The 21499-nt window shown below is 59.9% G+C and overlaps 2 protein-coding genes across 2 annotated transcripts in view; both read right to left on the minus strand.

Moving 5' to 3' along the window:
* Nucleotides 1-21: 21 nt before the first annotated feature.
* On the minus strand, nt 22-869 carry PSENEN (presenilin enhancer, gamma-secretase subunit; the record flags this gene model as incomplete). Its single annotated transcript, XM_057414786.1, has 2 exons — nt 773-869; nt 22-140 (listed from the first exon to the last, which is right to left on the minus strand). Coding segments are annotated over exons 1-2 (180 nt in total), but the record flags the coding sequence as incomplete, so codon positions are not given.
* A 1796-nt stretch (nt 870-2665) lies between these two features.
* KMT2B (lysine methyltransferase 2B) overlaps nt 2666-21499 on the minus strand; it is a 35200-nt gene continuing 16366 nt past the window's right edge. Inside the window, exons 16-32 of the mRNA XM_057414788.1 lie at nt 20627-20709; nt 20447-20538; nt 19433-19570; nt 17718-17876; nt 16542-16662; nt 15815-15893; nt 14869-15005; nt 12041-13184; nt 11785-11853; nt 11275-11327; nt 10990-11058; nt 7348-7422; nt 6037-6220; nt 5096-5206; nt 4686-4769; nt 3983-4112; nt 2666-2946 (exon numbers count right to left, since the gene is read on the minus strand). Of these exons, the coding sequence (XP_057270771.1) occupies nt 2671-2946; nt 3983-4112; nt 4686-4769; nt 5096-5206; nt 6037-6220; nt 7348-7422; nt 10990-11058; nt 11275-11327; nt 11785-11853; nt 12041-13184; nt 14869-15005; nt 15815-15893; nt 16542-16662; nt 17718-17876; nt 19433-19570; nt 20447-20538; nt 20627-20709 (3004 nt within the window). The 3' untranslated portion in view covers nt 2666-2670. The remainder of the gene's footprint in view (nt 2947-3982; nt 4113-4685; nt 4770-5095; nt 5207-6036; nt 6221-7347; nt 7423-10989; nt 11059-11274; nt 11328-11784; nt 11854-12040; nt 13185-14868; nt 15006-15814; nt 15894-16541; nt 16663-17717; nt 17877-19432; nt 19571-20446; nt 20539-20626; nt 20710-21499) is intronic.

A 21499-nucleotide genomic window follows, 5' to 3' on the forward strand; every position in this document is an offset into this window, starting at 1 on the left:
ATAGCCCCCTATATCCCCCCCCCACAGGCACTCACAGCGCCGGATGAGCGCCTGCTCCCCATAGGGGGGCACCACGAAGGCCTCGCGGAAGAACCAGAGCACGTTCACGAGCCACAGGAAGGGCAGGAGCGCAAAGCCCCCTGGGAAACAGCGCCTATAGCGGTTATGGGGCGAGGGGGGGATATGGGGGGGCTATGGGGGTCTATGGGGGGGCTATGGGGGGTCTATGGGAGGGATATGAGGGTCTATAGGGGGTTATGGGTGGGGAAAAGGAGGACTATGGGGAGGAAAAGGGGGTGTATGGGGGTCAATGGGGATCTACAGGGGTCTATGGGGGTTTATGGCGGGGGCAAAGTCGGTCTATGGGGAGGAAAAGGGGGCCTACAGGGGGCTACAGATGTCTATGGGGGGGGAAGTGGGTCTATGGGGAGGAAAAGGGGGCCTACAGGGGGCTACAGGGGTCTATAGGGGGGAAAGTGGGTCTATGGGGAGGAAAAGGGGGCCTATGGGGGTCTATGGGGCATTATGGGGGGAAGGAGGTTTATGGGGAGGAAAAAGGGGGTCTATAGAGGGTCTAAGGGGATCTATAGGGGATTATGTGGGGGGGAGAGGGGGTCTATGGTGGTCTATAGGGGTCTGTGGGGGTCTATAGGGGTTTATGGCGGGGGCAAAGTGGGTCTATGGGGAGGAAAAGGGGACCTATGGGGGGCTATAGGGGTCTATGGGGGCTCTATAGACATCTATAGGGCTCTATAGGTGCCATGGGGCTCACCCAGGTAGTACTTGCGGCACAGCTCCAGCTTGTCCTCATTGGAGACGCGCTCCAGGTTCATCTGCGCCCCAAAACTCAGCTCTGCCCCACAAGTGACCCCCCCCCCGGCCCCATAACCACCCCCTGGGACCCATAACTGACCCATAGGTCCCATAACTGCCCCACAGGTCAGATAACTGCCCCATAACCCCCACTTGGACCCATAACTGCCCCATAGGACCCATAACTGCCCCTTGGGACCCACAACTACCCCACAGACCCCCTTGGGACCCATAACTGCCCCATAATCACCCCCTGGGACCCATAACTGCCCCATAGCCCCCCCTTAGGACCTATAACTGCTCCACAGTCCCCCATTGGGACCCATAACTGCCCCACAGCCCCCCATTAAGACCCATAACTGCTCCATAGCCCCCCATTGGGACCCACAACTGCCCCACAGCCCCCCCTTGGGACCCATAACTGCCCCATAACCCCCCACTGGGACCCATAACTGCCCCATAGCCACCCATTAAGACCCATAACTGCCCCCCCCACTTTGGGCCCCACAAGCCCCAGGCCCCGCTCCGTTACCTCCACACCACCGCCACAAGCCCCGAGCCGCGCTTCCGCTTCCGGCCCCGCCCCTTCCGGCGCGGGCGCAGCGGCGCTCAGCCAATGGGAGCGCGGTGAGGGCGGGGCCAAAGGGGAAAGCAGGGACGGGATTGGACAGCGCGGGGAGGGGGGAATGAGACGGGGGCTTGGTGTGGCAGGGGGAAAGGGGCGGATCCATATAAGAAAAGGGGTGTGGCCTCGATTATTGTGGGCGGAGCCTGCGGGTACAAACCCCACCCCCAAAACGGCCCCAAAGAGGTCCCCGGCCCCCACGTGGGGCGCGGGTGCCCCACAGCACCCATGGGTGCTCCTCACTGCACCCAACGACGGGTCCCGCCTCCTGCCGCTTCCCCATTGGCTGGAGGCATCCCCAGGGCTGCCATTGGCCCCGAATCTCTGCTCCCCATTGGCTGGGGGTTGGTGTCCATTGAGAGCTCCTGGCTCCCCATTGGCTGGGGGCTTGTGTTTATTGACTGTCCCTGGCTGCCCATTGGCTGGGGTTCAGTTGGGCCCCATAAAGGCTCCCCATTAGCTGGGGGGGGGTTGGCGTCCCTTGAGCATTCCTGCCTCCCCGTTGGCTGTGCCCCATAGCAGCTCCCCACTGGCTTGGGGTTGGTGTCCATTAAGTGTTCCTGGTTCCCCATTGGCTGTGCCCCATAGCGGCTCCCCATTGGCTGCAGGCATCTCAAGGGCTTTGGGACCACCTCCATAGCTCCTCCCCCTGACCTCCCATTGCCCTCCATCCCCCCATTGATCTCCATCCCCTCCCATTGACCTCCATCCCCCCCCATCCCCTATAGGTACCTCCAGGACCCCACAACCACCTCCAGATCCCATCTCCATCACCTCCCGTTGACTGTATCTCAATGGCTATGGGGCCACCTCCATACCTCCTCTTTATGAGGTCCCATTGACCCCCAACCCCTTCCCATCCCCTATAGACACCTCCAAGACCCCATAACTGCCTTTAGATCCCATCTCCATCACTTGTAGGTATCTCAAGGCCATCGAGCCCACCTCCGTATCTCCTCCCCATTACCTCCCATTGACTCCAGATCATCACCGTTGCCTATAAACATCTTTAAGACCCCACAACTACATCCAGATCCCATCTCCATCACTTGTAGGTATCTCAAGGCCATCGAGCCCACCTCCGTATCTCCTCCCCACTACCTCCCATTGACTCCAGATCATCACCGTTGCCTATAGACATCTTTAGTACCCCATAACTACATCCAGATCCCATCTCCGTCTCTCCCCATTGCCCCCCACCCACCCCCCCCCCAACCCAGCCCCGCTGCCCCTCAGTTGAGGAAGCGCCGGCATCGGCGGGCGCCGCAGTTGCAGGGCAGCTTGGCGGCGGGCTCCTCGATGGGGAACTTGTAGTCGTAGGTGAGCTCCTCGCCGCGCAGGATGCGGCGCAGCGCGAAGATGACGATGTGCTTGGCGCCCTCCACCTGGATCACCCGCGAGTAGCAGTTGGGCTCGCAGGAGTGGTTGATGAACCGCGCCGCGCTGCCGTGCATCGTGGCGTCCACCACCTCCGCCGCGTCCATGCGGAACATGTAGCACCCGATGCCCTGTCACGGGGAGGGGGTTAGGGGGAGATATGGGGCTTGGGGGGGGTTGTGGGGATTGGGGTAACTTATGGGGCTGGGGGGGAAGCTATGGGGATGGGGGAGAGCTGTGGGGATGGGGGTAACTTATGGGGCTGGAGGGGAGTTATGGGGATGGGGAGGTTGTGGGGATGGGGAGAGAGTTATAGGGATGGGGAGGGAGCTATGGGGCTGGGGAGGGAGTTATAGGGATGGGGAGGGAGCTATGGGGCTGGGGAGGTTGTGAGGCTGGGGAAGGAGTTAAGGGGCTAGGGAGGGAGTTACGGGGCTGGGGAGGGAGTTATGGGGCTAGGGGGAGAGTTATGGGGCTGGGTTGGAGTTTCGGGGCCTGGGAGGTTGTGGGGCTGAAAAGGGAGCTATGGAGCTGGGGGGGAGCTATGGGGATGGGGGTGATGGGGATGGGGGAGAGCTATGGGGGTAGGGGTAACATATGGGGCTGGGGGGGGTGTGGGGATGGGGGTAACTTGTGGGGCTGAGGAGGGAGTTATGGGGCTGGGGAGGTTGTGGGGCTGGGGAAGTTGCGAGGCTGCGGAGGGAGTTAAGGGGCTATGGAAGGAGTTATGGGGCTGGGGAGGGAGTTATGGGGCTAGAGGGAGAGTTATGGGGCTGGGGGTAACTTGCGGGGCTGGGGGGGAGTTATGGGACTGGGGAGGTTGTGGAGCTGCAGAGGGAGCTATGGAGCTGGAGGGGGGACCTATGGGGATGGGGAGGGAGTTATGGGGCTGGGGGGGAGTTATGGGGCTGGGTAGGTGACTATGGGGCTGGAGACGTCATTCTCATGGTATCCTCAATGCGTCCCAAATGGCATCTCTATGGTGTCCCTATGGCGCCCCTTTAGTATCCCCAAGGCACTGTTATGGGTCCCTCTATAGGGCTCTCTGTGGGTCCTGCTATGGGGTGCTATGGGGCTCTCTATGGGTCCCTCCATGGGGCTCTCTATGGGTCCCTCTATGGGGCTCTCCATGGGTCCCTCTATGGGTCGCTGTGGGGCAGGCCCCACCTTGCTGTCGTAGAACTTCTCCCTCTTGTCGGTGAGCACGGAGCGCACGACGATGCCCGAGTACTCGATCACCATCTCCCCGGCCTCGATGTTCCGCTTGCAGAACAGGCCCCGGCCGTGGATGGCCGAGCTGGAGGGCACGGCACCCATTGGCACCCATTGGTATGCACTGGCACCCGCTGGGACCCACTGACACCCATTGGGACCCATTGGTACCCACTGACACCCATTGGTACGCACTGGCACCCATCGGGACCCATTGACTCCATTGGCACCCATTGGTACGCATTGGCACCCATTGGGACACATTGGCACCCATTGACACCCATTGGGACCCACTGACACCCATTGGTACCCATTGACCCCATTGGCACCCATTACCTCCACTGGCAACCATTGACCCCATTGACACCCATTGGCACCCATTGATACCCATTGGCAGCTATTCTTACCCATTGACCCCCATTGACCCCATTCACCCCCACTGACCCCACTGGCACCCATTCACACCCATTGACCCCATTGACTTCACTGCACTCACTGACGCCATAGACTCCCATTGGCACCCATTGACCCCATTCCCACCCATTGACCCCCAATGCCACCCATTGACCCCATTGACACCCACTAACACCCATTGACCCCAATGACACCCATTGACACCCATTGACCCCATTGGCACCCATCACCCCCGTGCCCTCACCGATAGACCCCGACCGCCTCCTTCGCCGTTCTCTTGAGGTGCCGGAAGCGCATGGCCATGGGCAGCTCCAGGCTGGTGGCACGGCTGGGGGCGGGGTCAGGGCACCCAAAGGTGCTCCGACCCCCAACCAGCACCCATGGGTGCCCCTGACCCCAACCCCCACCCATGGGTGCCCCCAACCCCAACCACCACTCATGGGTGCCTCCGACCCCAACCACCACCCATGGGTGCCTCTGACCCCAACCAGCACCCATGGGTGCCCCGACCCCAACCCCTACCCATGGGTGCCCCCAACCCCAATCCCCACTATGGGTGCAGGGGGCACCCATGGGTCCTCCCAACCCCAACCCCCCCCCTATGGGTGCCACTCCCCCCCAACTATGGGTGCAGGGGCACCCATGGGTGCTCACCGTGTGGGTTTGAGCTGCACCTCGTCCTCCTCGTCCTCACGGGGGGGGGGCCCCTCGGGCAGGGTGCGGTGCTGGGATGCCAGGAAGCTGAACATGTCGAAGGTGCATTTGCTATGGGGGGGGGGGAAAGGGTGGGGGGGTCACAATGGGGCACCCATGGGTGCTGGGGGGCACCTAGGGGGTGCCCCAAGGGTGCTGGTACAATGGTGGAGGTGGATGGAAGGGAATAGGTACACATTGAGGGGCACTGATGCCCATTGGCACTGACACCCACTGAAACCCATTGATGCCCATTGACACCCATTAATACCCATTGATCCCCACTGACTCCCACTAACACCCATTGGCACCCACTGACTCCCATTGCCCCCCACTGCCCCCACTCAGTCCCATAACCCCCATTGATACCCACTGACCCCCACTGATACCCACTGGCACCCATTGATCCCCATGACTCCCACTGCCCCCCATTGATACCCATAGCCCCCGTTGACTCCCACTGCCCCCCACTGCGCCCACTCAGTCCCATAGCCCCCATTGACTCCCACTGATACCCATAGCCCACATTGACACCCACTGACCCCCACTGATACCCATTGATCCCCATTGACACCCATTGACACCCATTGATACCCATAGCCCACATTGACACCCACTGACCCCCACTGATACCCATTGATCCCCATTGACACCCATTGATACCCATAGCCCCCACTGACACCCACTGACCCCCACTGATACCCATTGATCCCCACTGACTCCCATTGATACCCATAGCCCCCACTGACACCCACTGACCTCCACTGATACCCATTGGCACCCACTGACTCCCATTGACACCTGCTGACTCCCACTGACCCCCATAGCCTCCACTGACTCCCATTGACACCCATTACCCCCACTGACACCCACTGACTCCCATTACCCCCGCTGGCACCCACCGCAGGTAGAGCTCGGCGCGGGCGCAGCCGGAGGGGTTGTGGGGGGGGCTGTGGGGGGGGCCCCGCTCCCGGCGCGGGTGGTACCGGAAGCGGTACCGGGAGCAGGAGCCAGCGCCCGGGAGCTGCTCCAGCAGGAAGACGACGGCGTCGTGGTGCATGCCCAGCACCCGCAGCCCGCTCATCCCTGCACGGCACCCAGGACACCCATCGGCACCGACTGGCACCCATCGGTAACCACTGACATCCATTGACACACAGCGGCACCCATCGGCACCGACTGGCACCCATCGGTAACCACTGACATCCATTGACACCCACCGGCACCCATTGACACCCACCGGCACCCATTGACACCCAGCGGCACCCAGCGGCACCGACTGGCACCCATCGGTAACCACTGACATCCATTGACACCCATCGGCACCCATCAACACCCAGCGGCACCCATCGGCACTGACTGGCACCCATCGGTAACCACTGACATCCATTCACACCCATCGGCACCCAGGACACCCGTCGGCACCCATCGACACCCAGTGGCACCCAGCGGCACCGACTGGCACCCGTCAGCACCCATCAGCACCCATCGGTAACCACTGACATCCATCGACACCCGTCGGCACCCATCGACACCCAGCAGCACCCATCGGTAACCACTGACATCCACTGACACCCATCGGTACCGACTGGCACCCAGCAGCACCCATCGGCACCCATCGACACCCACCCTTACCCATCGGCACCCATCAGCTCACATCGGCACCCATTGGTTCCCTTCAGCACCCACTGGTACCCATTGGTAAGCACTGACATCCATTCATACCCACTGACACCCATTGGTAACCACTGACTCCCATCGGCACCCATCAGCATCCACTGACATCCATTTGCACCCACTGATAACCATTGACACCCATCGGCACCCATCAGCACCCACTGACATCCACTGACACCCATTGGTAACCATTGGCACCCAGCGGCACCCATTGGTACCCACTGACATCCACTGGTACCCATTAACACTCATTGGTACCCACTGTCATCCACTGACACCCATTGATATCCACTGATACCCACTGGCACCCATGGGTGTCAGCGACAATCATCAGCAACCCCGGCTATCAACTGCACCCACCAGCATCTATGGGTGTCAACAGCACCCATCAGCACCCATGGCTGTCAGCAGCACCCACCACAACCATTCAGCACCCATGGGTGTCAGAGACAACCATCAGCACCCATCAGCACCCATTGGTGTCAATGGCACCCATCGGCACCCATAGGGGTTGGGGGAGATGGGGGGGCACCCACCGGCGAACGAGAGCTGCTTGAGCCGGGCCTTGGCGCGCGCCTCCTGCACCTGCTCCAGCACCGCGGCCCAGGCCCCTGCACCAGCATGGAGCCGTGAGTATGACCCCGCATCCCATAATACCCCGCATCCCATAATACCTCACATCCCATAATACCCTGCATCCCATAATACCCCGCATCCCATAATACCCCGCATCCCATCCCTGTATCCCACATCCCATAATACCCCACATCCCATAATACCCCACATCCCATAATACCCCACATCCCATAATACCCCGCATCCCATAATACCCCGCATCCCATAATACCCCACATCCCATAATATCCCACATCCCATAATACCCCACATCCCATAATATCCCTCATCCCATCCCTGGATCCCATTATCCCTGCACCCCACTGGATCCCACCCCTCTATCCCATCGGATCCCATTATCCCACCCCTCTATCCCATCGGATCCCATTATCCCACCCCTCTATCCCATCGGATCCCATTATCCCACCCCTCTATCCCATTGGATCCCATTATCCCATCCCTCTATCCCATTCGATCCCATTATCCCACCCCTCTATCCCATTGGATCCCATTATCCCATCCCTCTATCCCATTCGATCCCATTATCCCACCCCTCTATCCCATTGGATCCCATTATCCCATCCCTCTATCCCATCGGATCCCATTATCCCACCCCTCTATCCCATTGGATCCCATTATCCCATCCCTCTATCCCATTCGATCCCATTATCCCACCCCTCTATCCCATTGGATCCCATTATCCCATCCCTCTATCCCATTGGATCCCATTATCCCACCCCTCTATCCCATTCGATCCCATTATCCCACCCCTCTATCCCATTGGATCCCATTATCTCACCCCTCTATCCCATTGGATCCCATTATCCCACCCCTCTATCCCATTGGATCCCATTATCCCACCCCTCTATCCCATTGGATCCCATTATCCCATCCCTCTATCCCACTGGATCCCATTATCCCATCCCTCTATCCCATTGGATCCCATTATCCCACCCCTCTATCCCATTTGATCCCATTATCTCACCCCTCTATCCCATTGGATCCCATTATCCCACCCCTCTATCCCATTGGATCCCATTATCCCACCCCTCTATCCCATTGGATCCCATTATCCCATCCCTCTATCCCACTGGATCCCATTATCCCATCCCTCTATCCCATCGGATCCCATTATCCCACCCCTCTATCCCATTGGATTCCATTATCCCACCCCTCTATCCCATCGGATCCCATTATCCCACCGCTCTATCCCATTGGATCCCATTATCCCATCCCTCTATCCCATTGGATCCCATTATCCCACCCCTCTATCCCATTGGATCCCATTATCCCACCCCTCTATCCCATTTGATCCCATTATCTCACCCCTCTATCCCATTGGATCCCATTATCCCACCCCTCTATCCCATTGGATCCCATTATCCCACCCCTCTATCCCATTGGATCCCATTATCCCATCCCTCTATCCCACTGGATCCCATTATCCCATCCCTCTATCCCATTGGATCCCATTATCCCACCCCTCTATCCCATCGGATCCCATTATCCCACCCCTCTATCCCATTTGATCCCATTATCCCACCCCTCTATCCCATCGGATCCCATTATCCCATCCCTCTATCCCATTCGATCCCATTATCCCACCCCTCTATCCCATTGGATCCCATTATCCCATCCCTCTATCCCATTGGATCCCATTATCCCACCCCTCTATCCCATTGGATCCCATTATCCCACCCCTCTATCCCATTTGATCCCATTATCTCACCCCTCTATCCCATTGGATCCCATTATCCCACCCCTCTATCCCATCGGATCCCATTATCCCACCCCTCTATCCCATCGGATCCCATTATCCCATCCCCTATCCCACTGGATCCCATTATCCCATCCCTCTATCCCATTGGATCCCATTATCCCACCCCCTATCCCATTTGATCCCATTATCTCACCCCTCTATCCCATTGGATCCCATTATCCCACCCCTCTATCCCATTGGATCCCATTATCCCACCCCTCTATCCCATTGGATCCCATTATCCCATCCCTTATCCCACTGGATCCCATTATCCCATCCCTATCCCATTGGATCCCATTATCCCACCCCTCTATCCCATCGGATCCCATTATCCCACCCCTCTATCCCATTGGATCCCATTATCCCACCGCTCTATCCCATTGGATCCCATTATCCCATCCCTCTATCCCATTGGATCCCATTATCCCACCCCTCTATCCCATTGGATCCCATTATCCCACCCCTCTATCCCATTTGATCCCATTATCTCTCGCCTCTATCCCATTGGATCCCATTATCCCACCCCTCTATCCCATTGGATCCCATTATCCCACCCCTCTATCCCATTGGATCCCATTATCCCATCCCTCTATCCCACTGGATCCCATTATCCCATCCCTCTATCCCATTGGATCCCATTATCCCACCCCTCTATCCCATCGGATCCCATTATCCCACCCCTCTATCCCATTTGATCCCATTATCCCACCCCTCTATCCCATCGGATCCCATTATCCCATCCCTCTATCCCATTGGATCCCATTATCCCACCCCTCTATCCCATTGGATCCCATTATCCCATCCATCTATCCCATTGGATCCCATTATCCCACCCCTCTATCCCATTTGATCCCATTATCTCACCCCTCTATCCCATTGGATCCCATTATCCCTCCCCTCTATCCCATTGGATCCCATTATCCCACCCCTCTATCCCATTGGATCCCATTATCCCATCCCTCTATCCCACTGGATCCCATTATCCCATCCCTCTATCCCATTGGATCCCATTATCCCATCCCTCTATCCCATCGGATCCCATTATCCCACCCCTCTATCCCATTGGATCCCATTATCCCACCCCTCTATCCCATTGGATCCCATTATCCCATCCCTCTATCCCACTGGATCCCATTATCCCACCCCTCTATCCCATTGGATCCCATTATCCCACCCCTCTATCCCATTGGATCCCATTATCCCACCCCTCTATCCCATTGGATCCCATTATCCCTGCACCCCACTGGATCCCACCGCTCTATCCCATTGGATCCCATTATCCCTCCACCCCACTGGATCCCACCCCTCTATCCCATTGGATCCCATTAACCCATCCCTGGATCCCATTGGCTCCCACTATTCCCATCTCCCATTGGATCCCAGTATCCTACCCTCCCATTGGCTCCCACCATCCCGCCCTCCCATTGGCTCCCACCATCCCGCTCTCCCATTGGCTCCCACCATCCCGCCCTCCCGTTGGCTCCCACCATCCCGCTCTCCCACTGGCTCCCACCATCCCGCTCTCCCATTGGCCCCCACCATCCCGCTCTCCCATTGGCTCCCACCATCCCGCTCTCCCATTGGCTCCCACCATCCCGCTCTCCCATTGGCTCCCACCATCCCGCTCTCCCATTGGCTCCCACCATCCCGCTCTCCCATTGGCTCCCACCATCCCGCTCTCCCACTCTCCCACTGGCTCCCACCATCCCGCTCTCCCACTGGCTCCCACCATCCCGCTCTCCCATTGGCTCCCACCATCCCGCTCTCCCATTGGCTCCCACCATCCCGCTCTCCCATTGGCTACCCTCGATGGAGGCCGCCGTCACCCTGAGCCCGTCCTCGCTGCTGATCTCGAAGCAGTGAGGGGGGCGCCCTGGGGGGGGGGGGGCCCCTCTGGGGGCGGGGCCTCATCCTCTGAGCTGGCACCTATGGGTGGGGGGCACCCATGGGTGAGGGGCACCCATGGGTGCTCCCATAGCAACCGAACCCCCCCATAGGATGTGATGGGGGCACCCATGGGTGCTCCCATAAGGACCTCCCCCCCCCTCCCCCCATAGGGTGCAATGGGGCACCCATGGGTGCTCCTTACCTGCACAGGCAGCCCAGGGGGGGTCCAGGACGGTGTCGCTTGTGGGGGGGGACCTGTGGGGAGACAAAGGGGGTGGGGGCTATGGATGGGTGCTATGGGTGCTGGGTGCTATGGATGGGCACTATGGATGATGGGTGCTATAGATAATGGGTGCTATAGATGGGTGCTATGGATAATGGGTGCTAAAGATGATGGGTGCTATGGGTAATAGGTGCTATGAATGGATGCTATAGATGATGGGTGCTATAGATGGGTGCTATGGATAATGAGTGCTAAAGATGATGGGTGCTATGAAGGGTGCTATAGGTGGGTGCTATAGATGGGTGCTGTGGGTGCTGGGTGCCATGGATGAGTGCTATAGATGGGTGCTGGGTGCCATGGATGAGTGCTACAGATGGGTGCTATAGATGGGTGCTGGGTACCATAGATGGGTGCTATAGATGGGTGCTATGGGTGCTGGGTGCAATGGATGGGTGCTATGGGTGCTGGGTGCCACAGATGGGTGCTCACCCAAAGCTGCCGCCGTCACTCAACTCCTCGGGCTCCTCTTTGATGCTCGCTTCGGGGTCCCTCATGGCCCTGTGGGTGCAGCGCAGCACCCATGGGTGCTCCTGAGGGTGCCAATGGGGCACCCATAGGTGTCAATGGGGCCCACGGGGCCAACCAGGACCACCCCCACGCACACACAATGAGCACCCATAGGCCCCACCAGGTGCCCCTCCCGCCTCCCACTGGCACCCATGGGTGCTGCGGGCCCAATCCTTACCTCGCATCCATCTCCTCCTCGCCTCCGTCCCCATGGGCCCCAATGGGCTCCATCCGGGCCCGTTTGGGTGCTCCAGCACCCATGGGGTCCCCGGGGCGCTTGGGTGGCCACGGGGGCACCCAATGGGCCCCACTGTCCCCTACGGAGGCGGTGCACCCATGGGTGCCATTGGGGTGGGTGGCGGCGGCGTCTCCTCTATGGGTGCTGTCCCATTGGGTGCTATGGGCATCATGGCCATGGGTGCCATCTTGATGGGTGTCGTCCCATTGGGTGCTATGGGCGTCGTGGCCATGGGTGCTGTCCTCTCGATGGGTGCCGTCCCATTGGGTGCTATGGGCCTCGTGGCCGTGGGTGCCGTCCTCTCGATGGGTGCCGTCCCATTGGGTGCCGCCTCCATCCCCCTTGGGGGGCACCCATTGGGTGCCCCCGTCCCCATTGACCCCTTGGGTGCCATTGGCCGCCATGCTCTTGAGGACGAAGTCCACAAGCTCAGAGGGGAGGTGCTCCGTGGGTGCTGGCCCCAGAGGGGCACCCATGGGTGCCCCCCCACCCTTGTCCCCATCGTCCACCCCATCCAATTGGTCAATGTGGGGCGACGGGGGGGCGGGGCAAGGGGCCGGGGGGGGCCGGGCCACCACAGTGCGGCTGAAGTGGACATAGGGGTCCCGATGGGTGCCCCCCCGATGGGTGCCCCCATTGGCACCCACGTCCTCGTCCTCGCTGCTGTCACCCATGGGTGCCCCCCCCAGGAGGGCGCTGAGGGCCAATGGGGACAACGGGGGAGGGCCCATGGGTGACGATGGGCTCGGTCCATTGGGTGATGCTGGGCCCATAGGCGATGGGTGCCCCATAGGCGATGCTGGTCCCATAGGCGATGGGTGCTCATTGGGTGCTGCTGGATCCATGGGTGACGACGGCCTTGACGTTGAGCTTGGTCCATTGGGCGCCATTGATCCATTGGGTGCCATTGACCCATTGGGTGTCCCGTTGGGTGCCCCATTGGGTGCCACTGACCCATTGGGTGCCCCATTGGGCCAGCGCTGGGGGGCACCCATGGGTGCCAGGGTCCGGGGGGCCCGGCGGGGGGGGGGGAACTCGGGGTCCCCAACGGTCAGGATGTGACGGGGGACGGGGGGGGCGCTGCCTGCGGGGGGGGGGAACACAAGGGGGGTCAATGGGGCAGCCCCATAGCACCCATTGCCCCCCACTGCCCCCACAGCACCCATTGCCCCCCATAGCACCCCTACCACCCATAGCACCCATGGCCCCCATTACCCCCCATTACCTCCATTGCCCCCAAAGCCCCCATTAGCCCCATTGACCCAGTTACCCCCATAGCACCCATAGCCCCTATAGCACCCATTGACCCAATTACCCCCATTGCCCCCATTGACCCAATTACCCCCATAGCCCCTATAGCACCCATTGACCCAATTACCCCCATAGCCCCCATAGCACCCATTGACCCAATTACCCCCATAGCCCCCATTACCCCCATTGACCCAATTACCCCCATAGCCCCCATAGCACCCATTGACCCAATTACCCCCATAGCCCCTATAGCACCCATTGACCCAATTACCCCCATAGCACCCACCAGGGGATGGGAGGGGCCTGGATGAGGTCCCCGTTGGGGGTCTCCGGGTGGGGTGGGGGCTGGGGGTGCCCCAAGCTCCTTCTGGGCCCCCCCCCGCAATGGGGCTGGGGGGGGACCCTGGGGTGGGACCTGTGGGGAGAAAGGGGGGGTTAAAGGGGGCACCCATAGGGATCAATGGGGTGCTCATAGGGATCAATGGGGTGGCCATGGGGATCAATGGGGCACCCATAGGGATCAACGGGGCGGCCATGGGGATCAATGGGGCACCCATAGGGATCAATGGGGTGGCCATGGGGATCAATGGGGCACCCATAGGGATCAACGGGGCGGCCATGGGGATCAATGGGGCACCCATAGGGATCAATGGGGTGGCCATGGGGATCAATGGGGCACCCATAGGGATCAATGGGGTGGCCATGGGGATCAATGGGGCACCCATAGGGATCAATGGGGTGGCCATGGGGATCAATGGGGCACCCATAGGGATCAATGGGGTGGCCATGGGGATCAATGGGGCACCCATAGGGATCAATGGGGTGGCCATGGGGATCAATGGGGCACCCATAGGGATCAATGGGGCGGCCATGGGGATCAATGGGGCACCCATAGGGATCAATGGGGCAGCCATGGGGATCAATGGGGCACCCATAGGGATCAATGGGGCGGCCATGGGGTGCAATGGGGTGCCCATGGGGATCAATGGGGCGGCCATGGGGATCATGGGGTGCCCATAGGGCTCAATGGAGTGCTCATAGGGATCAATGGGGCGCCCATAGGGATCAACGGGGCAGCCATAGGGATCAATGGGGCGGCCATGGGGTGCAATGGGATGGCCTTGGGGATCAATGGGGCACCCATAGGCCTCAATGGGGCGACCATGGGGCAGCCATGGGGGGCAATGGGATGGCCATGGGGCACAGTGGGTCACCCACAGGGATCAATGGGGCACCTGTAGGGATCAATGGGGCAGCCATGGGGCGCTATGGGGCAGCCACGGGGCGCTATGGGGCGGGCATGGGGCGCTATGGGGCGGCCATGGGGCGCTATGGGGCAGCCATGGGGCGGGCATGGGGCGCTATGGGGCGGCTATGGGGCAGCCATGGGGCGGGCATGGGGCGCTATGGGGCAGCCATGGGGCGCTATGGGGCGGCCATGGGGCGCTATGGGGCAGCCATTGGGCGGCCATGGGGCGCTAAGGGGCAGGCATGGGGCGCTATGGGGCGGGCCGTACCGTGGGCGATGGTGCGGTTGATGTCGGGGGGGCGGGGCCGGGCGCCCCCCTCCCCCCCCGGCGCCTGCTCCAGGATGCGGCAGCGGTACCAGCACCGGCGCCGCGCGTCCCGCGTGCTCCAGTAGAGGCGCCAGCACCTGCCCAGGACGGACCGGTCAGAACCAGTATGGGACCAGTATGGACCGGTTAGAACCGGTATGGACCAGTTAGAACCAGTATGGACCGGTTAGAACCGGTATGGACCGGTTAGAACCGGTATGGACCGGTTAGAACCGGTATGGACCGGTTAGAACCGGTATGGACCGGTTAGAACCGGTATGGACCAGTTAGAACCAGTATGGACCAGTTAGAACCAGTATGGACCAGTTAGAACCGGTATGGACCAGTTAGAACCAGGACGGACCAGTTAGAACCAGTATGGACCAGTTAGAACCAGTATGGACCGGTCAGAACCAGTATGGACCAGTTAGAACCAGTATGAACCATCCCCCACCAGACTCCCATCCCCCCCTCCCCACCCCTCCCCCACCCCTCCCCTCCCCCCTCCCCCCACCCCCCCGCCCCTCCTCCCCCCTCCCCTCCCCCTCCCTCACTGGTATCCCACAGGGAACAGCCTCCCCTCCCCCCCCTCCCCCCCCCTCCCCTCCCCCCCCTCCCCTCCCCCTCCCTCACTGGTATCCCACAGGGAAGAGCCTCCCCTCCTGCCACCCCTCCCCTCCCCCTCCCTCACTGGTATCCCACAGGGAACAGCCTCCCCTCCCCCCCTCCCCCCCTCCCCTCCCCCCCCTCCCCTCCCCCTCCCTCACTGGTATCCCACAGGGAACAGCCTCCCCTCCCCCACCCCTCCCCTCCCCCTCCCTCACTGGTATCCCACAGGGAACAGCCTCCCCTCCACCCCCCCTCCCCCCCCGTCCCCTCCCCCACCCCTCCCCTCCCCCTCCCTCACTGGTATCCCACAGGGAACAGCCTCCCGTCGCGCTCCGACAGCTCCGTCAGCGCCCCCAGGCTGTCGATGCGGATGGAGCCTGCGGGAACCCCCCGTCAGCACCCATGGGTGCCCCACATGGAGCCCTATGGGTGCCCCATTGAACCCTATGGGTGCCCCATTGAACCCTGTGGGTGCCCCACTGAACCCTATGGGTGCCCCATTGAACCCTATGGGTGCCCCATTGAACCCTGTGGGTGCCCCACTGAACCCTGTGGGTGCCCCATTGAACCCTATGGGTGCCCCACTGAACCCTATGGGTGCCCCACTGAACCCTATGGGTGCCCCATTGAACCCTGTGGGTGCCCCATTGAACCCTGTTGGTGCCCCATTGAACCCTATGGGTGCCCCCCCAGCACCCAGAGGACCCCCCCCGAGCTCCCATGGGTGCCCCCTAGGCCCATTTAACCCCCCATAGGACCCCCCCAGCACCCATAGAACACCCCCATAAGCACCCATAGAACCCCCCCCAGCACCCATAGAACCCCCCCAGCACCCATAGAACCCCCCCCAGCACCCATAGAACCCCCATAAGCACCCATAGGACCCCACCCCAGCACCCATAGAACCCCCATAAGCACCCATAGGACCCCACCCCAGCACCCATAGAACCCCCATAAGCACCCACAGGACCCCCCCCCAGCACCCATAGGTGCCCCCCCCCCCAGCACCCATGGGTGCTGCTGACCGATCATCATGTGCACGGCCTCGGGCTCCAGCCCCCCCAGGAACTTCCTCTTGAGGCTCAGGCCCCCGAAGTCCACCAGGACCCGGCGCAGCACCGCAAAGCCCTCATCCTGCACCAGCGCCTGCGGACCCATAGGGACCCATGGAGACCCATAGAGACACATAGGGACCCATAGGGACACATAGGGACCCATGGAGACCCCATAGAGACCCATGGAGACACATAGAGACCCATAGAGACACATAGGGACCCATAGAGACCCATAGAGACCCATAGAGACACATAGGGACCCATAGAGACCCCATAGAGACACATAGAGACACATAGGGACCCATGGAGACCCATAGAGACCCATAGAGACACATAGGGACCCATAGAGACCCCATAGAGACACATAGAGACACATAGGGACCCATAGAGACACATAGGGACCCATAGGGACACATAGAGACCCCATAGAGACCCCATAGAGACACATAGAGACACATAGGGACCCATAGAGACACATAGGGACACATAGGGACACATAGAGACACATAGAGACACATAGGGACACATAGAGACACATAGAGACACATAGGGACACATAGAGAACCATAGGGACCCATAGGGACACATAGAGACCCCGTAGAGACCCACAGGGACCCATAGAGACCCCATAGAGACCCATAGGGACCCCATAGAGACCCACAGGGACCCATAGAGACCCCATAGAGACCCATAGGGACCCCATAGACACCCATAGGAACCCCATAGAGACCCATACAGACCCATAGAGACCCACAGGGACCCCACAGACACCCCATAGAGCCCCATAGAGCCCCACAGACACCCCATAGACACCCCATAGAGCCCCACAGACACCCCATAGCGCCCCATAGCGCCCCACATGGCCCCAGAGCTCACGGCAGGGTCCCGCAGGCGCGCGTGCCGCTGGCAGAAGACCCTCTTGTTGACCCATAGAGACCCACAAACACCCCATAGACACCCCATAGAGCCCCATAGAGACCCCATAGCGCCCCACATGGCCCCAGAGCTCACGGCAGGGTCCCGCAGGCGCGCGTGCCGCTGGCAGAAGACCCTCTTGTTGACCCATAGAGACCCACAAACACCCCATAGACACCCCATAGAGCCCCACAGAGACCCCATAGCGCCCCACATGGCCCCAGAGCTCACGGCAGGGTCCCGCAGGCGCGCGTGCCGCTGGCAGAAGACCCTCTTGTCGCGCTGGAAGGCGGCGCGGCGCCGCCGGGCGCACATGAAGTGGAAGTTGGCGAGGCAGGCGGCCAGGCAGCACCCAACAGTGGCCCCGGGGCGCCCACAGTGCTCACAGCGCTGGGGGGGGGACATGGGTGTCAGGGGCACCCATGGGTGCTGCATTGGGAACCATGGACACAGCAGTGGTACCCATGGGTGCTGCTGAGCATCCTTAGGTACAGCAGTGGTAATCATGGATACAGCAGTGGTAACCATGGATACAGCAGTGGTACCCATGGGTGCTGCTGAGCATCCTTAGGTACAGCAGTGGTACCCATGGATATAGTGGTGGTAACCATGGATACAGCAGTGGTAACCATGGGTGCTGCATTGGTAACCATGGATACAGCAGTGGTACCCATGGGTGCTGCATTGGGAACCATGGATACAGCAGTGGTACCCATGGGTGCTGCATTGGGAACCATGGATACAGCAGTGGTACCCATGGGTGCTGCTGAGCATCCTTAGGTACAGCAGTGGTAACCATGGATACAGCAGTGGTAATCATGGATACAGCAGTGGTAACCATGGATACAGCAGTGGTACCCATGGGTGCTGGATTGGGAACCATGGATACAGCAGTGGTAACCATGGATACAGCAGTGGTACCCATGGGTGCTGCATTGGGAACCATGGATACAGCAGTGGTACCCATGGGTGCTGCATTGGGAACCATGGATACAGCAGTGGTACCCATGGGTGCTGCTGAGCATCCTTAGGTACAGCAGTGGTAACCATGGATACAGCAGTGGTAACCATGGATACAGCAGTGGTACCCATGGGTGCTGGATACAGCAGTGGTAACCATGGATACAGCAGTGGTACCCATGGGTGCTGCTGAGCATCCTTAGGTACAGCAGTGGTAATCATGGATATAGTGGTGGTAACCATGGACACAGTAGTGGTAACCATGGATACAGCAGTGGTACCCATGGGTGCTGCATTGGTAACCATGGATACAGCAGTGGTACCCATGGGTGCTGCATTGGTAACCATGGATACAGCAGTGGTACCCATGGATGCTCACTGGTCCCCATGGATGCATCCTCAGATACATCACCCATATACCCCCCCCAGCACCCATGTACCACCCCATAGCCCTCATATACCCCCCCATAGCACCCATGTATCACCCCACACCACCCATATACCCCCCATAGGACCCATATACCCCCCCCAGCACCCATACACCCCCCATAGCCCCCATTTACCACCCCATAGCACCCACTGAACACCCCACAGCACCCATTGAACACCCCAATAGCCCCCATTTACCACCCCATAGCACCCATTGAACACCCCAATAGCCCCCATTTACTACCCCATAGCCCCCACTGAACAGCCCCACAGCCCCCACTGAACACCTCATAGCCCCCATTTACCACCCCATAGCCCCCATTTATCACCCCACAGCCCCCATTGAACACCCCATAGCCCCCATTTACCACCCCATAGCACCCATTGAACACCCCAGAGCCCCCATTTATCACCCCATAGCCCCCATTTAGCACCCATTTGTCCCCATAGCCCCCATTTACCACCCCATAGCCCCCATTTACCACCCCACAGCACCCATTTACCACCCCATACCCCCACTGAACACCCCCCCCCCCGTGGCACCCATGGGTGCTGACCATCTGGCGCCCGCGGGCCACGGCGGCGTGCACGTTGCGCAGGGTCCCGTCGCCCTCCTCGAAGACCTCAGCCGACCACAGGGCGCAGTTCACGTGGGTCCACTCGTTCTGCCCGATGTAGAGCAGCCGGCCCTCGTCCTGCAGCAGCACCCACAGCACCCAATGGCACCCAGAGCACCCATCGGTACCCACTGGAACCCACTGCACCCATCGGTACCCACTGGTATCCACTGGAACCCATTGGCACCCATTGCACCCATCAGTACCCACTGGAACCCATTGCACCCATCGGTACCCATTGGTATCCATTGGAACCCATTGGCACCCACTGCACCCATCGGTACCCACTGATATCCATTGGAACCCATTGGCACCCACTGCACCCATCGGTACCCATTGGAACCCAGAGCACCCATCGGTACCCACTGGAACCCATTGCACCCATGGGCATCCATTGGAACCCATCGGCACCCATAGCACCCATTGATACCCACTGATACCCATTGGAACCCATAGCACCCATTGGCATCCACTGGTACCCATTGGAACCCATTGGCACCCAGAGCACCCAATGGCATCCATTGGTACCCACTGGAACCCATCAGCACCCATTGACACCCACTGGCACCCACTGATCCCCATTGGAACCCATTGGCGCCCATAGCACCCATTGGCATCCACTGGTACCCATTGGCATCCATTGATACCCATTGGAACCCATAGCACCCATTGGTACCCACTGATACCCACTGGCACCCATAGCACCCATTGATATCCATTGGGACCCAGAGCACCCATTGGTACCCATTGGCACCGACAGCACCCAGAGCACCCAACGGCACCCAATTACACCCACTGGCACCCAGAGCACCTCCCGGTATCCACCGATACCCATTGGTATTCCATTGGAACCCACTGACACCCACGGCACCCATAGCACCCATTGGCATCCACTGACACCCATTGGTATCCATTAGCACCCATTGCCCCCCACAGCACCCATGGGTGCCCTACCTGGCAGGGCGCGTCCCCGCACTGCAGGCACAGGGCGCACTGGCGATCGTCCTCCCCTCCCCCATTGGGCACCGCAGGCTCCGCCCCTTCCTCTATGGGGGGGGAGGGGCTTCAGTGGGGGGGGGGGGAGGGGTCCCAGCCCAGCAGGGGGCGCCCCGAGGGGCACCCATGGGTGCTCACCGGGGGGGGGCAGGGGGGGCTCCGGCCGCCATTGGGCGTACGTGTGGTCGGGGGAGGGGGGCAGCACGGCGTGGGGCAGGCGGCTGTGGGGGGAGAGCGGTCAGCACCCAAAATCACCCCAAATCACCCCAAAATCACCCAAATCACCCCAAAATCACCCAAAATCACCCCAAATCACCCAAATCACCCCAAAATCACCCCAAAATCACCCCAAATCACCCCAAAATCACCCAAATCACCCCAAAATCACCCCAAAATAGCATCAAAATCACCCAAATCACCCCAAAATCACCCAAATCACCCCAAAATCACCCAAATCACCCCCCCCAAATCACCCAAATCACCCCAAAATCACCCAAAATCACCCAAATCACCCCAAAATCACCCAAATCACCCCAAAATCACCCCAAAATCACCCAAATCACCCCAAAATCACCCTGAATCACCCCAAAATCACCCCAAAATCACCCAAATCACCCCAAAATCACCCCAAAATAGCATCAAAATCACCCAAATCACCCCAAAATCACCCAAATCACCCCAAAATCACCCAAATCACCCCAAAATCACCCCAAAATCACCCAAATCACCCCAAAATCACCCAAAATCACCCAAATCACCCCAAAATCACCCCGAATCACCCCAAAATCACCCCGAATCACCCCAAAATCACCCCAAAATCACCCAAAATCACCCCGAATCACCCCAACATCACCCCAAAATCACCCAAATCACCCCAAAATCACCCCAAAATCACCCCGAATCACCCCAAAATAGCTTCAAAATCACCCAAAATAGCTTCAAAATCACCCAAAATAGCTTCAAAATCACCCAAAATCACCCCATCGGCACCCATCAGCACCCATCGACACC

Source organism: Pezoporus wallicus, unplaced genomic scaffold, assembly GCF_028554395.1.
Source record: "Pezoporus wallicus isolate ANWC-B61680 ecotype Strahan unplaced genomic scaffold, APGP_CSIRO_Pwel_v1 contig_11979, whole genome shotgun sequence".
Classification (NCBI taxonomy): Eukaryota; Metazoa; Chordata; class Aves; order Psittaciformes; family Psittacidae; genus Pezoporus; species Pezoporus wallicus.